General features: G+C 34.7%; 1 protein-coding gene across 1 annotated transcript in view; it reads left to right on the top strand.

Annotated features, from left to right (window-relative positions):
- LOC126748532 (transcription initiation factor IIA subunit 1-like) overlaps positions 1-3,214 on the top strand; it is a 35,499-nt gene extending 32,285 nt beyond the window's left edge. Inside the window, exons 4-5 of the mRNA XM_050457838.1 lie at positions 55-614; positions 2,918-3,214. Coding sequence (XP_050313795.1) covers positions 55-614; positions 2,918-3,025 — 668 coding nt within the window. The 3' untranslated portion in view covers positions 3,026-3,214. The remainder of the gene's footprint in view (positions 1-54; positions 615-2,917) is intronic.
- The last annotated feature ends 9,879 nt before the right edge of the window (positions 3,215-13,093 follow it).

Below are 13,093 nucleotides of genomic sequence, written 5' to 3'. Positions count from 1 at the left end.
ATTTGTAATATTTAAAACCTAATGTTTTTGTTTGAAACAAGGGTATATTTTTAGGTCACCATTTAAAATCTATCCTAACTGGTCCAATTATTAGTCAAACTCTTAATCTACCTCTTAATGCAGCAACTACTTTCTTACAAGATCAAGTAAATAACGCATTTGTAAAACACCAACAATCAACAAATATTATAAACGTTAATATGGGTATGAACCAGTCCATCGTACAAACAGATGGTTACGTAACAAGTGAGGAAGAAAACTGTGCAAGTAATAAATTTGGATATACCAAAAGACTAAAAAATAAGTCGATTTTTCAATCCAAAAGAAAAACTCGACGGAAGCTTGATTCTAAAGTATTTAAAAAACAGCAAGAGTTAAAAATTTATCAAGGTGATGGCACCAACAGTTCATCTGATGAAATTGATTTAGATGATGAAGATGATGATGAAGAAAATGAAAATGACGATGATGAGGATCTAAATTATGATATTGAGAATGACAGTCAGGGTGCACATGAAGACGAGCCGCTTAACTCAGAGGATGATATATCTGATGCTGATGGTACAGAGGAATCCTTCGAAACTGATAATGTTATCGTTTGTCAATTTGACAAGGTGCGTATTTTTTTTAAACTTTAAGAGGATATCTTTCATAACAATGACCTTTAAATTAGTAATTTATTACAGTTTAAAATGGCTAAAATTTTTTTTTTAATATAATTAATAATTTATAATTACAGGACCATCGTAAATAAATAAACTGGTTATTTTTATTTATTTTTTTAATATGGTCATAGTACCGCCATCTGTGTATAGGCATTGAACTAGTGAATTAAAACCAATTAACAATTTACAATTTTCTATTTCTCATTCATATCGATCATCATCAAATAGTAGTTTCTTTAACTAATAGTTCTTGCTATTAGTTAAAGAAATTAACATTGAATTTCTTAGGTTTTTAATACAAAATTCACCAATCTAGATTTGTTAGAGCTTGTGACCAGACTTTACCCAATACTTCTTAGTTTTTAAAAAATTGAATGAAAAAATTGATTTTAATTTACTAGTTCAATGGGAGATCTGAATGAAATTAGTTTTTGCGGAGATACAACCAACCGGGTAAAAAACAGCAAATGATATACTCAGATGTTGCCTGTTATTACTGTGGATTCGGAGATAACTGCATTCTCGGTTACAGAGTTAATGATATTATATCTATGATTATTTCATTAATAATCTAATACTAGGAGATAAATTTATCTCATTAATAATCTGCGATATATCACTCCAACATCAGGATTATTCTTCTTGCCTAATAATACTATTAAACTACTACTGATGATTCTACTAATGAACTATTGCCATGATCTAGAGGATCTAATCACATCACTCCGATAGGATACTGATAGATTGGTAGAGTAATTTTCTACTAAAAAGTGGCCTCTTAACCAACCAATCATGGTATGATTATTATTGGTGATACAAAGGTAGTATATATAAACGTTTATTATATTATCTATTATAAAAAGTTTATATTGCCTTATTGATCTCGTAAAACTCATCCATGATTTCCAAATAGTCGTTAATCTAAGGAAACCTACGAAGAGAGAAACATTATAAAAAATGCAAAAAAGGTGTTGGTAACATCATTGTTTTTAGTAGTTATTGAGCTTTAAATAAATAAATTATTTGGTGTATTATTTAATTAAGTACATAGTGTAATATAATGCATTTTAGCTTACCAATTATTGTCTTCATATCTTGGGTTACCCAAGTATTTTGATTAAACAAGATCAAACAAATTTGAAGCCAGCAGCCTGCTTATTAACTTATTGCTTTATACTCGCGCAATAAAATCAAAGTGAATAATAACATATATACTGTCTAGCCAGTAGCGATTTTAAGACCTTGAAAAAAATAAAATAAAATAGAAGAATTGAAAGAAACATATTATTGTAACGAAACTCAGGAACACAGTCTGATTGTCACAGTCTTTATTGTTGATGTCAGAGTACTAAACTTTCACCTGCCTCGCCTTAACTATCAATTTTCAAGTTTAAACTACCAGAATTTACAATTAAATATCCCAAATAATCTAAATTGATTAAAATGAGGACCTTAAACAAAATGAGCTACTAAAAACTAGAACCTATAGGTGAAAATATTAAGCCAAAGGCAAGTAGAATTCTAAGTAAACCTAATTAACTACCTTAAACTACAAAAAATACGCAAATCTGTACAAAACCTATGAGAATAATTATTGTATTTATATTTTCATAACAATATCTTTTGGCTAGAAGATATGTGCATTAAAGTGAAGAAAAAGATTGTATGGGTCTGCCTTGTTCTTTAGTTAAGGATGGAACTAATTGGAGTGGAATATTCATTGGTGCGTCCGCGCTATGATAGTATTAGAATTGTTTATTTATTTTCTTTAACAATTTAATGGGTTTGGTAAATAATAACGAATATGCAAGAAATTGTATTATTTTTTTTATTGCTACTATGCTATTTGCAATGAATATTGTTGTACAGGATATAAATTAATTTAAGTATTTTATATTAAACTATACCTCTGACCTACTTAATTTCCTAAATACTCCCATTTGATTATCCCTTTTTATATAGCCTACTATCCCCATAAGTATAATCTTAATATACTCGCATGAACCTATTCTGAGCACGTATGCGGGTCAAGAAGGTGAGAATGTGGACTAGCTGAATGGGAATTTTGACAGTGTTCTTTTTCCCTGACCCTGTCCTGCGGTACAATGGCCATATTCAAAAGTAAATAAAAATAAACAGTTTACGGTGGTCTGGTAATTTATTTAAAAAACTTTTTAGCCAATTTAAACTATATCAAATTTTTATTGCCTATTTGAAAGTTTTAAACCTAAATCAAATTTCGTATATTTCAGATTACAAGAGCAAGAAATAGATGGAAATTTCATCTAAAAGATGGTATCATGAATCTTAATGGAAGTGACTACGTGTTTCAAAAGGCAAATGGTGATGCTGAATGGTAGCGGTAAAACTGTTTATTGCTTTATTAGTATCCTGATAATTTAATTCAGAAATTTACTGGTGATATATTACTGTAATTGATATTTTGAAATTATATGTTATATTAGAAGACTAAGAAATATTAAATTATGTTATATTATATATATTTTATATAATTGTTGTTTATCCTAATAAATATAAGAAGAATCATATTCTGATCATATAACATGGCCTTGAATCCATAGAACTCAAAATTAAAGTTCAAAGAATTTTAAAGAAGTTGCTTATTTCTACATTTACATCCAACTACCTTTCCCTATGAATCCAATTTTCCAAAATAAACTAATGTCATAGATCTTGATAATACGTCTCCACTATTTAGGAATCTAACTATGCAGAATTAATCTAGTAAGTTCAAAGAGTTTTAAGGAAGTTGTTTCAACTTTCTAAAAGAATCCTTATAGCTTTGTGATTGCTTACTAGTTTAGCGCCAAGCAACTATCGGCTGGCTGCCGGAATATTTATCTCCACAATGGTGCTATCTATGAATCTAAGAATTTATAAACGAGTTCCATTCTGCTTCAAACGGACCTCTACAAACTCCTGGTACTGTGGGATTCCGTGCCTGGTTACCCTCTTCCTTGACTTTCTTGCTGGGTGGTAGCAGTTGGTTCCCTGCACTGCGTTCTACTCTGTTATTGAGCCCCATAGATTTACTCCTGGTTCAGTTCTGTAGCTTTTAGGAGGCCTCAGTATTTGGCCCAGTGACGTAGTTTTTATCCTTTTTGGTGAAGGTTTAGCTTCGCCCTGGTCTGGTTAAATGCTTTGCAGAAGCATAGAATGCAAAGAGTGCTTTCTTTCTCTTCCTCACAACCTCCATATAGTGGTGTATCTACTTTCCCGAGTCTATGTAGGTATTTCCTGCAGGCTGCATAGCCTGTTAGCAGCTCTGCTACCTGTTGCAGTTGTTGCTTAAAGTAGCTTAGTACGTTTTCACCCTTCCTGTAGGACTACCTAGCTACCCAAAAGTTGTTTGGAGAGTTCCAGCTTTGGCAATTGTTCCCAGTAGTTTTTATGCTCAAGTTCCAACCAGTGTCTGATATAACTATTTCCAGGTTTTTTCACTCACACAGCATGTTAGTGCTGGGCTTATGAGCATGTGGCTAGACCCCTTCATTGCAAGTTGGATTACCCTTCTTGCACCGCCAAGGGTGTTCATATTTTGTGAAAGGATCATCTCTGGCCTGTTTTGCTCTTTTGCTAAGTCCACGAGATCCTTCTAGCAATTTGGTACAGTCTTTGCCCTAGCCTCAAACTCGCCTACAGATTTTTTTCACTGTCTTGTCTCCTGTAATGATTGCGCAGGTTTGGCCCCTTGGCACCTCTCCTCTCATCAGAAGGACACAGGTCTGGGTACCTATTGTGCTTCCCTGTTTGTCTGTTGCTTCCAGCACTAGGGTCAGCTTGAGTTGCCTGCTCTGTTGTCCATCTTCTAGTACGCCCACGGCTAACTCGATCTTCGATCGCATGGCCACATTGTTGCATACTTAGTACCCGCCTTGCCTACGCCGGGTAACTTCTGTTCTCAGTGGACCCTTTCCCTCCTTAATTACAAAGAGTTTGCCTGGCTGTTTGACCTTGGTTTTGTCCGTTCTTAATGCCATTCGCCCAAGGTCCTATATCTTGTCGAATAGGGCATTGTATCCAACTTTCGTTAGGATCGTTGCGCCGTTGGACAGTAGCCATTTTGCTCCTGATATTGCGTCAGCCCGTACTACTAAGTGTAGTGGGCTTAGCCTTGTCAGGTAATTAAGGGCAGCGGTCGGTGTCGTTGACATCATTGCTGCTAAACTCAGACATGCTGTTTTTTGTGCTTTGTGGAGTACCTGAACAACAGTTCACTTCTCTGCCGCATGCCAATATATTAGTGCTGTATAATGATGGGTCTCTCCATTCTTGTGTATAACCAGTGTATTATTTTTGATGGTAGTCTCCATGATCTACCGAATATTCTCTTACAGTACATACGATTTTTTATGGCCTTGTTTGTATCATTTATTACATGCTTCTTAAAGCTGTTTTTTATCTAGGGTCACCTCTAGATATTTGACCTCATCTTCAAGTCGCAGGTATTCGACAAAAAGCACTAGGTCCTAGGACTCTTATGGGCTCTAGTTTTCTCTTCTCATTAAGGTGATTTTTGCGAGGGTTTACTCTTTGTTATTCTTCTATGCAGCACTGCTCGACAACGTTCAGAGCTATTAGCATTTTTTCAAATACATGAGCCTGGCTCCCCCATACTAGTAGAATAATGTCATCTGCTTATCTCACAGCGAAGATATGCTGTCTCTCCAGCCGTGTCAGCAGTCTGTCCGATACAAGGTTCCTCATAGGGATGCCCACGATGTATCGAAAGTATCGATATTTTTGTTTCGATTTTCGATGATTTTGCATCGATATTTTTGTTCCGATGTATCGATGTACTGCCTGTAGATATATCGAATCGCTTCACTATATCTAACAAAAAAAAATAAAGATTTAACTTCGTAATATACATAGGCAAAGTGGAACCGAGAATTCGCCGTACTGTACAAATCGGAACATTGGCAACAATGCACAATGCTTTGATGCCCTGCGTTCGGGGAATCCCATTTTTTTAACCATAACACTGCATAATTGTGCCGACTTGTAAACAGTTTTTAGTGTTGTTTTGAAGGAGCTAATGTAACGTTACTTTCGAATGGTGCTGTTCAATTTTCGTATTTGTGTCTGTTTTACATTGAAATACCTAATAATTACATACTCTACAAGTAAGTAACTATTTGTCTTTACAAATTTGAATCATATTGCTGTCGCTTGTTGCAAACTTATTATTAATCAAAATCGGCATCGTATAAAACAAAAAACATTTTTATCTTTTTTTAAGCTCAAAATGGCACCTCCAAAAAGCAACGTTTGGCGACATTTTTTTAAAAATTCAGCAAACACTGCCACTTGTCATTACTGTTATAAAATTCTAAAAAAAACTTCTGGAAATACTACGAATTTATTACTGCTTCTTGATCGCCTGCATAAAAATATTAATCCAACTAAGCCAGTGGACTCTAAAAAAAACCTGCAGGTACAGGTATTGCCTCCAAAAGCAATTACTACGATGACGATGTATTACCAGGGCCATCCAGCGCAAGATCTCAATCTCGCTCACCAGAAAGTTCAGAACAAAGTTCATCTTCATCTTTCACAGTTGCCACAAAGTGTCAATGTGTCAACGTGAGTATACACGATCGTTTTCAGAAGGTGGCAATAAAAATCGTCAAATAAAGGAATCGATTTTTTATATTATATGTAAAGATTTACAACCATTTTCTTTTGTTGAAAATGAAGGCTTCCTGAATTTGATGAAGGTAAATGTTCCTCAATTTAAAACACCAAATAGAACTAGCTTTACTCGACTTTTGGACTTCAAATATGATTCTGTAGTTGCGAATGTTCGTGAAATGTTGAGTAAAATAAAGAATATTACGCTAACTCCGGACGTGTGGACTGACACGATGCAGACGCGAAGCTTTTTAGGCCTTACAGTGCACTATTGCCCTGATAATGAAACAGAACTAGTATTAAGTACTTTGGGTGTAATCGAGCCTCAAGAACAGACATACGGGACAATATTTAGCTGATGAATTAGTAAACATCTGCAAAATGTGGAATATAAAAAAAAATATTTCAGCAATCGTAACTGACAGCGGTGCGAACATATTAAAAGCAGTAGAGTTAAAGTTTGGAAAAAAATATAGTATTCCCTGTTTTGCACATTTAATTAATTTAGTGGCTGAAAAATCTGTTAGTGACGTCTGCTCTGATATCAAAATTAAAAACGATTGTTACCTGGTTTAAATTAAGCGTAGTGGCTAGCGACGAACTGGTACTGAAAAAGAAACTAATTCAAGAAGTTAGTACTAGGTGGAATTCTAACTACTTTATGATGGAGCGTTTTTTGAAACGAAGATCAACCATAAATGAAATTATTAATTGACATAGATTAGCACCAAATATGATCAGTGCAAAAGAAGCTGAAGAACTAGAAGAGATTAAGCACTTATTGCGACCCTTGGAAGCGGCAACTAGAGAAGTATGTGGGGAACATTATGTAACCAGCAGCAAAGTTATCCCAATGCTACACTGCCTGATTGGTAAAGAATTTAAAAAAAGCTTACTTAAACTGATGGAAAAGAGATTTTGAGATATTGAAAACGTAGGGATACTAACAGTGTCTACATTACTGGATCCACGCTTTAAAAGACTTCATTTTAAGAACTCATTAGCTTGCACAAATGCTGTTAATTTATTACAATGCCTTAACAAAGAAGAACTTAAGTTACAGAAAGCTGGCGAATATCACGTTGGCGAGGTTGACGGAATTGACAACGTAGATGCAAATCCAGGTAAAACTAATATTTTTTAATAAGATGAAACTTATTTTTGCATCTAAATTTATTTTTTTAGCCAGTTCAAAAGAATTTAATTTGTGGAGCGGTGATCATAACGCATGAACGAACAAAGTCGAAACAATTAGATGAATTTTCTACCTATATTACATTAAAAGTCACTCAATACTTAAGGAGTTCAATTTCCAATTTTATAGATAACCCGCTAGCTACTTGGAAAGCAATGTCGGGAATATATTCCATCCTAGCAAAATTGGCCAGAAAGACTTATCGATTGTGGCAACCTTCGTAACTTCTGAACGGCTTTTCTCTAAGGCAGGACAACACTGACACAAACGAGAAATTGTCTGAAAGGAAAAAGACTCTCAAAGTTACTATTTTTAAATAGTGTTAATTAGAAGCTTTGGAATGTGTTATTTAATTTGTTTTTATTTTATGTTGCAGTTCATTTTCTATATGGATTTAGGATTATATGTTTAGTGTAATCTGTAATCTAGAACATAAATTCCCAAAGTATTTTTTTAAATAAAATGAGTCTCCTTTATAATAACTTTTTACTTTAATGTTTAATGACTAGTTTTTCCAAAAATGATTTGAATTATGATTATTACTTTACTAATCAAAACTAGCAAAATACGCTGATTCGATACATCGATTTTTTTGAAAATATCGCTGCATTAGAAAGAACGATGTTGATTGAATTGATGAACACACCTCGGCTCTTACCGCAGTGCTATTAAATGTAGGGCAATGTGTAGAGACTTGCTAGCACTTTCCTATGGCTTAGCATTTGGTTGGCCCAACCGCGTATTTTAGGTTGTATACCTCGTACAGCTATGCCATGGTTGAATAAATTATATTTTGAGTTGTCAAATATCTAAAAAGGCTCCTAGGCCGATTTTATTGTTGTTTAATGATTGCTCGACAATTTTGTCAATGATGTTCCCTGCCTGATACAGTTTGTTTAGGGGACATGATTTTCCTAATGTGTCTCTGATAGCCTCTGTAATTGACTCTGTTAGAATTTCGAGCCCCAGGTTGCTTTAATGCTCCGTTGGACAGTTTTCCAGGTTACGTCCCAGAGTCTCTTTATAGATACCTACTCCAGTTCATTTTTCTCGGATTTCTGTTAATCCTCGGGGCAATGCAGATTCTAGTTCAAACCTTGTCACAGATGTGTCCTTTATCTAGGGTTAGCTCAACAGGTTTTTCCAATCTTTGCTGGTCTACCAGCCACCGAACTGTGGTGGGAGGTGGTTTCCCTTATTGATCGTACGGAAAATATGTTGATACTATTGTTGTATCGTAGCTTTCCTCCAGTATCTTAATTTGCAATTTGACAGCCGTGTCTCTGTCGCAAAACTTCCACAGCAGTGTGACCTCTACATATTTTCCTATGAAAATGCAGCTTCTTCGATTCGATCCCTCTTTTTGGTCTGACACAAGTCTCCCTTTAAGATTCCCATGAAAGGTATTAGTTGGTTATTAAACGAAAGACCAATATGGGCTTCGGCGTCACCTTTTACCCAGTCAACATGTGGTTTTTCTTTGTTCTCTTTTTTCCTCGCAACCCTACCCAATTAGCAATTTTTCGACGCGACAACGTTACAAATTGCAATACAACGTTGCATTGTTACGTTGTTTTAACCGTAGAGACAACCCTGTTTTACCTCAATGGAAAGAGATTTTTTTAGTTGTCTCAACGTTGCGCTGTGACTACCCGTTCACTTTTTAAACGCTTTTGCAACGTTTTTAGAGTTACTGATTTTTGGACGGATGGACGCCATAACGACAGAAAAATTAATTACCTTTTTAACAATAAACTAATAGATCAAGCAGCTACTCCAAAAATTCAACCTTCTTAATCCATCTTTTGAACAGTACGCCCTGAATTTATAGCGGATTTCGAGAAAAAAAGTAATTTTTTTTATTGGTAGAAATCCGTTGTCGTTGTCCCTGGTTGGCCTGAAGCAAGAGGAAGAACGGATGGACCTAACCTAAAATTTTTATATTTAAATTATTGTTTGCAGTTTGTTGCGCGTATGCAGCACGTTTTTTTACAAACATTAATAAACAAAAACTTTAACTTTTACAAAAAAATTACTTAAGCTCTTCGAAAAATATAGACTCCGAGAAAATGGAAGGACATTTTAAAGTAGTCCACATGTAAAATTTAATACAAACCTTTTCACTGCTATCTTCCGCCACTTCCATTGATTCTATAATTGTATTATTATTATTCTATTGTATAATCCATATCAACTTCTACCTTCAACTATAAGCTAGTTGTAGGAATTTTTGCTTCCATTATATGAGTTGAAGAATATTTCAAGTCTTTATATCTCTTAATTTTCCAAGCAAAACGAAAATAATAAATCCCAATTATTCCAAACAAAAAATGAATTATAAAGATAAAAATATAGATTAAGTAGGTTATGTTGAATTGAATTTTTTTTCCTCTTATTCTCTTTACCTTTGTTTTTCATCTTCTTCCTAAAACTCTTAACATATCAAAAAGCTCCCTCTACAGCCAAAAGTGCTCAACACAGATGATCAGGCAATGTAATACCCATTCGTTAACGATGAGATAACGTTATTCTTACTGGGTTTTTGATTCGAAAAATTGTACACGTCTGCACGTCGTTGTTTTAAGTGTAAATTACTACTGTTACCATCTATAGTAAAAAAATACGTTGTAAAAACAGCAGAGTTTTACAACAGTTGCGAGACAGGTGCAGTACGTCGAAGTTTGGTCAAAAAAAAACGTCCTTGCAAAACCAACTATATTTTGCACTGAAAACAACGTTGCAACTAGTGAAAATAAGAGTAATCTCAAATTAGGTGACTGCAAATTGTTACTTGGGTAGCCAGTGTAGTGGTTAGCTGACTACCGTGCCCCGACTCTGAATCTCCCTCTTAGTCAGTACACACTGCGGAAAAGAGGTCAGAAAAAAAGGACATCCCCAATTATAGTAGAGACTAAATAGTACAAAATACAGAATTTGGGTGAATAATTAGCTGGTCAGATCATTGGTGAACACACGAAGAAGATGTTACATGCAGATTTTGCCCTAAGCATGTAACATGGGATTTCATATAAATTCGGGCAAAAGTTTATGGGTATCGGCTTGAAAGGGTTGTGTGATTTACAGTTTTATAAATGGAATTTGGGGTTTGATAGTAATGCAATTTTTTTTTAAGGCTTTTGGGGGTTGATTATTTTTAGGAATGTATTTACCTACCCTATTCTGTCAGCACACCTCGGTGGAGTTAGTTGTATTATGTTTCCTTAGTCCCTATTCATGTACCTGGTGTTGGGAACTTTCTGACCTTTGATTTATTTGTCAAGGGTTTCTATGAGGCCGGTATATGTCTGGGGTATGGAGGGACTTCTAGAGGGTGCTGTTGTGCCACAGATTGCGCTACGAGTGGAGTAAATAAGACCTTTTAGAGGGTGATCCGTTAGTGTAGGAAAACTCACAAATACTTTCTTCTATAGCGGAATCATGTTGGGCAAGGTATCCTAATTGATTTAAAATTGGGCTCCCCAGTTTTGCTTGCTATATTTCCCTTCAATTCTTCAAGTTAAGTTTTAGTAAATAAACGTGCCTTGACATCTAGTTTCTAACCCTACTAGCCGATTGACAGTGACTGTGATTGACAGTAATGACTATTGACATACTTGTTGTTGTGGAGGTTTGGCAGCGTTGCTGTTTCCCATTAAAGTTTGGTTTCCATTTGGCGGATGACGGAGCGTTATAAATCAGGCAGAGCAACGTAAGAGGAAAATTGGAATTTCGTAGCCCCGTTGGGAAAATTTTGTTAGTTTTCCATGTTTTAGTATCCGAGCAGTATCATTTTGCTGTGGTATTGCGGAATTTCTATTTTGATAGAGTGAGGCTCCGCGTAGTTTGCACCAAGAGGTAGAGTCAGATCGTGTCGAAGAAAGAGAGTGACAAGTTTACTGCCAGTGTCACCTGTCATTGTCTGGTCGGTTGTCAGTTCCTTGTTCAGCTGGTAGCCATCCCGTTATCAAAAAGAACAGTCGACATTTTGTGGTTTTAAGAAAAATTTAAGTTCATCTTGCCGGTAATTCGGTTGAATGGAAAAATATTCCTCCCAAGTTTTGGGGTTTAATTTGATGAACGTCTAGTGGGAAGTTGTAGCCGAGAGGATTTCGGATTGACCTGATATTTTTGGATTTGGTCGGCTGCTCCTACGAGCTGTCGAGTTAAGCTACCTTAGCCAAAATACACAAGAGATTAGAGGAAACGCAAGTTTTTGCACATTTAATTTTATTTTTCTCTTATTGAACGGTTTGATTTAGGGTTGGGGGTTTATTTATTAATTTGAATTTTATGGGTTTATTTTCTTTTATGTAAAAAAAAGGAGTTCTTGCTTTTCATTTGAGTCGAGCATCGACATAATTGATTTTGACATTGAGCCTAGATCACCTTGTAAGGGATCGGCTATTTGCTACAAATAACATATTTAGTCATAGTGTTGGTTGTTGGTTAATAGGTTGTATTGCACCAACATACCATTAATAGGCTTTTAAATTCGAACCTTACTATTTAAAAGTTTTATTTAGATTAATGTGACTTGACTAAAGTTTGTAAAAGATATTTAGAGCCAGTAAGGTATTGTGAATTAGGCTCCAAACATATACTTCTTGTAAACAACACGTGATCACGTTTTGGATTTTTCCCCTTGAACAGTAGTTCAATGCGGATTTGTTTTTTTTTTACTAAATCCTCGCCTTAAGCATACCTCAAGTAACTCTTAATTCTTTTATCCATTTTTTTTATTTACTTAAAATTACTACAGTATTACATTTTGAATAATTATCTAAATTTAAATATCTCAGTGGAATTTAATTTTTTTATATATTAATGGAAGTGACTGTAAATTCTTGGATGATTATATCAATCTGGTGGACCTATGGATTGTTATTTGAGTTTTTCCCAAATTATTTTCAGCTTTTAGGATCTAGGTACAAGCATAAATATAGGTCATCATTTTCTTGATTAAGGGGGGGCTTATATTACCATCATAATATATCAGGGGTTGGTGTAAAATATTTAAATCAAGTGGCGCTCTTATTAAAATTTTTCCCACTACCTTCTCCACTGTCTAAAAGCTGGCGGCCACCAAATCTCTGAATCTTTTAAAATAAAATTTGTTTGTCTGGACTTAGTAATTTTTTTGTGGTTGGATAGTAGGTATGACTCACACGGGTTGGAAATAAATCGGTTTGAACCGAGTTACGCGCTACAAAGATAATAGGCAAATGTACATAAGAAATAGGAATTCGGCAAACGAGGCTATAAGGATTCAGTTTTTTAGCTAGGAAAAACTTAACTCAAAGTGAGACGAAGACAGGTTAGGCAAAAATATTATTCTGTGATTTGCCATATAATTTTCATTGGCCATTGAATTTTAATGATCATCAAAAGAGGTGAAACGGTTGTTTTTCATTTATTTAGGGTTTTATTTGATGACTTTAATAAAAATATTGCTGAAATATCAGCAAGTTTGAAAATAAAAAAAAAGTGAATATCCAAATTTAAATATATGAGTTACCAAGTCGCTCGTCATACTCAAAAAAATTCATATAATGAATTAAATGTATTCAAAAAGATAAAA

The sequence above is a fragment of the Anthonomus grandis genome, chromosome 22 (assembly GCF_022605725.1).
Source record: "Anthonomus grandis grandis chromosome 22, icAntGran1.3, whole genome shotgun sequence".
Lineage (NCBI taxonomy): Eukaryota > Metazoa > Arthropoda > Insecta > Coleoptera > Curculionidae > Anthonomus > Anthonomus grandis.
The sequence above is the reverse complement of the archived record's forward strand: the minus strand, read 5'-3'. Positions and strand labels throughout refer to the sequence as shown.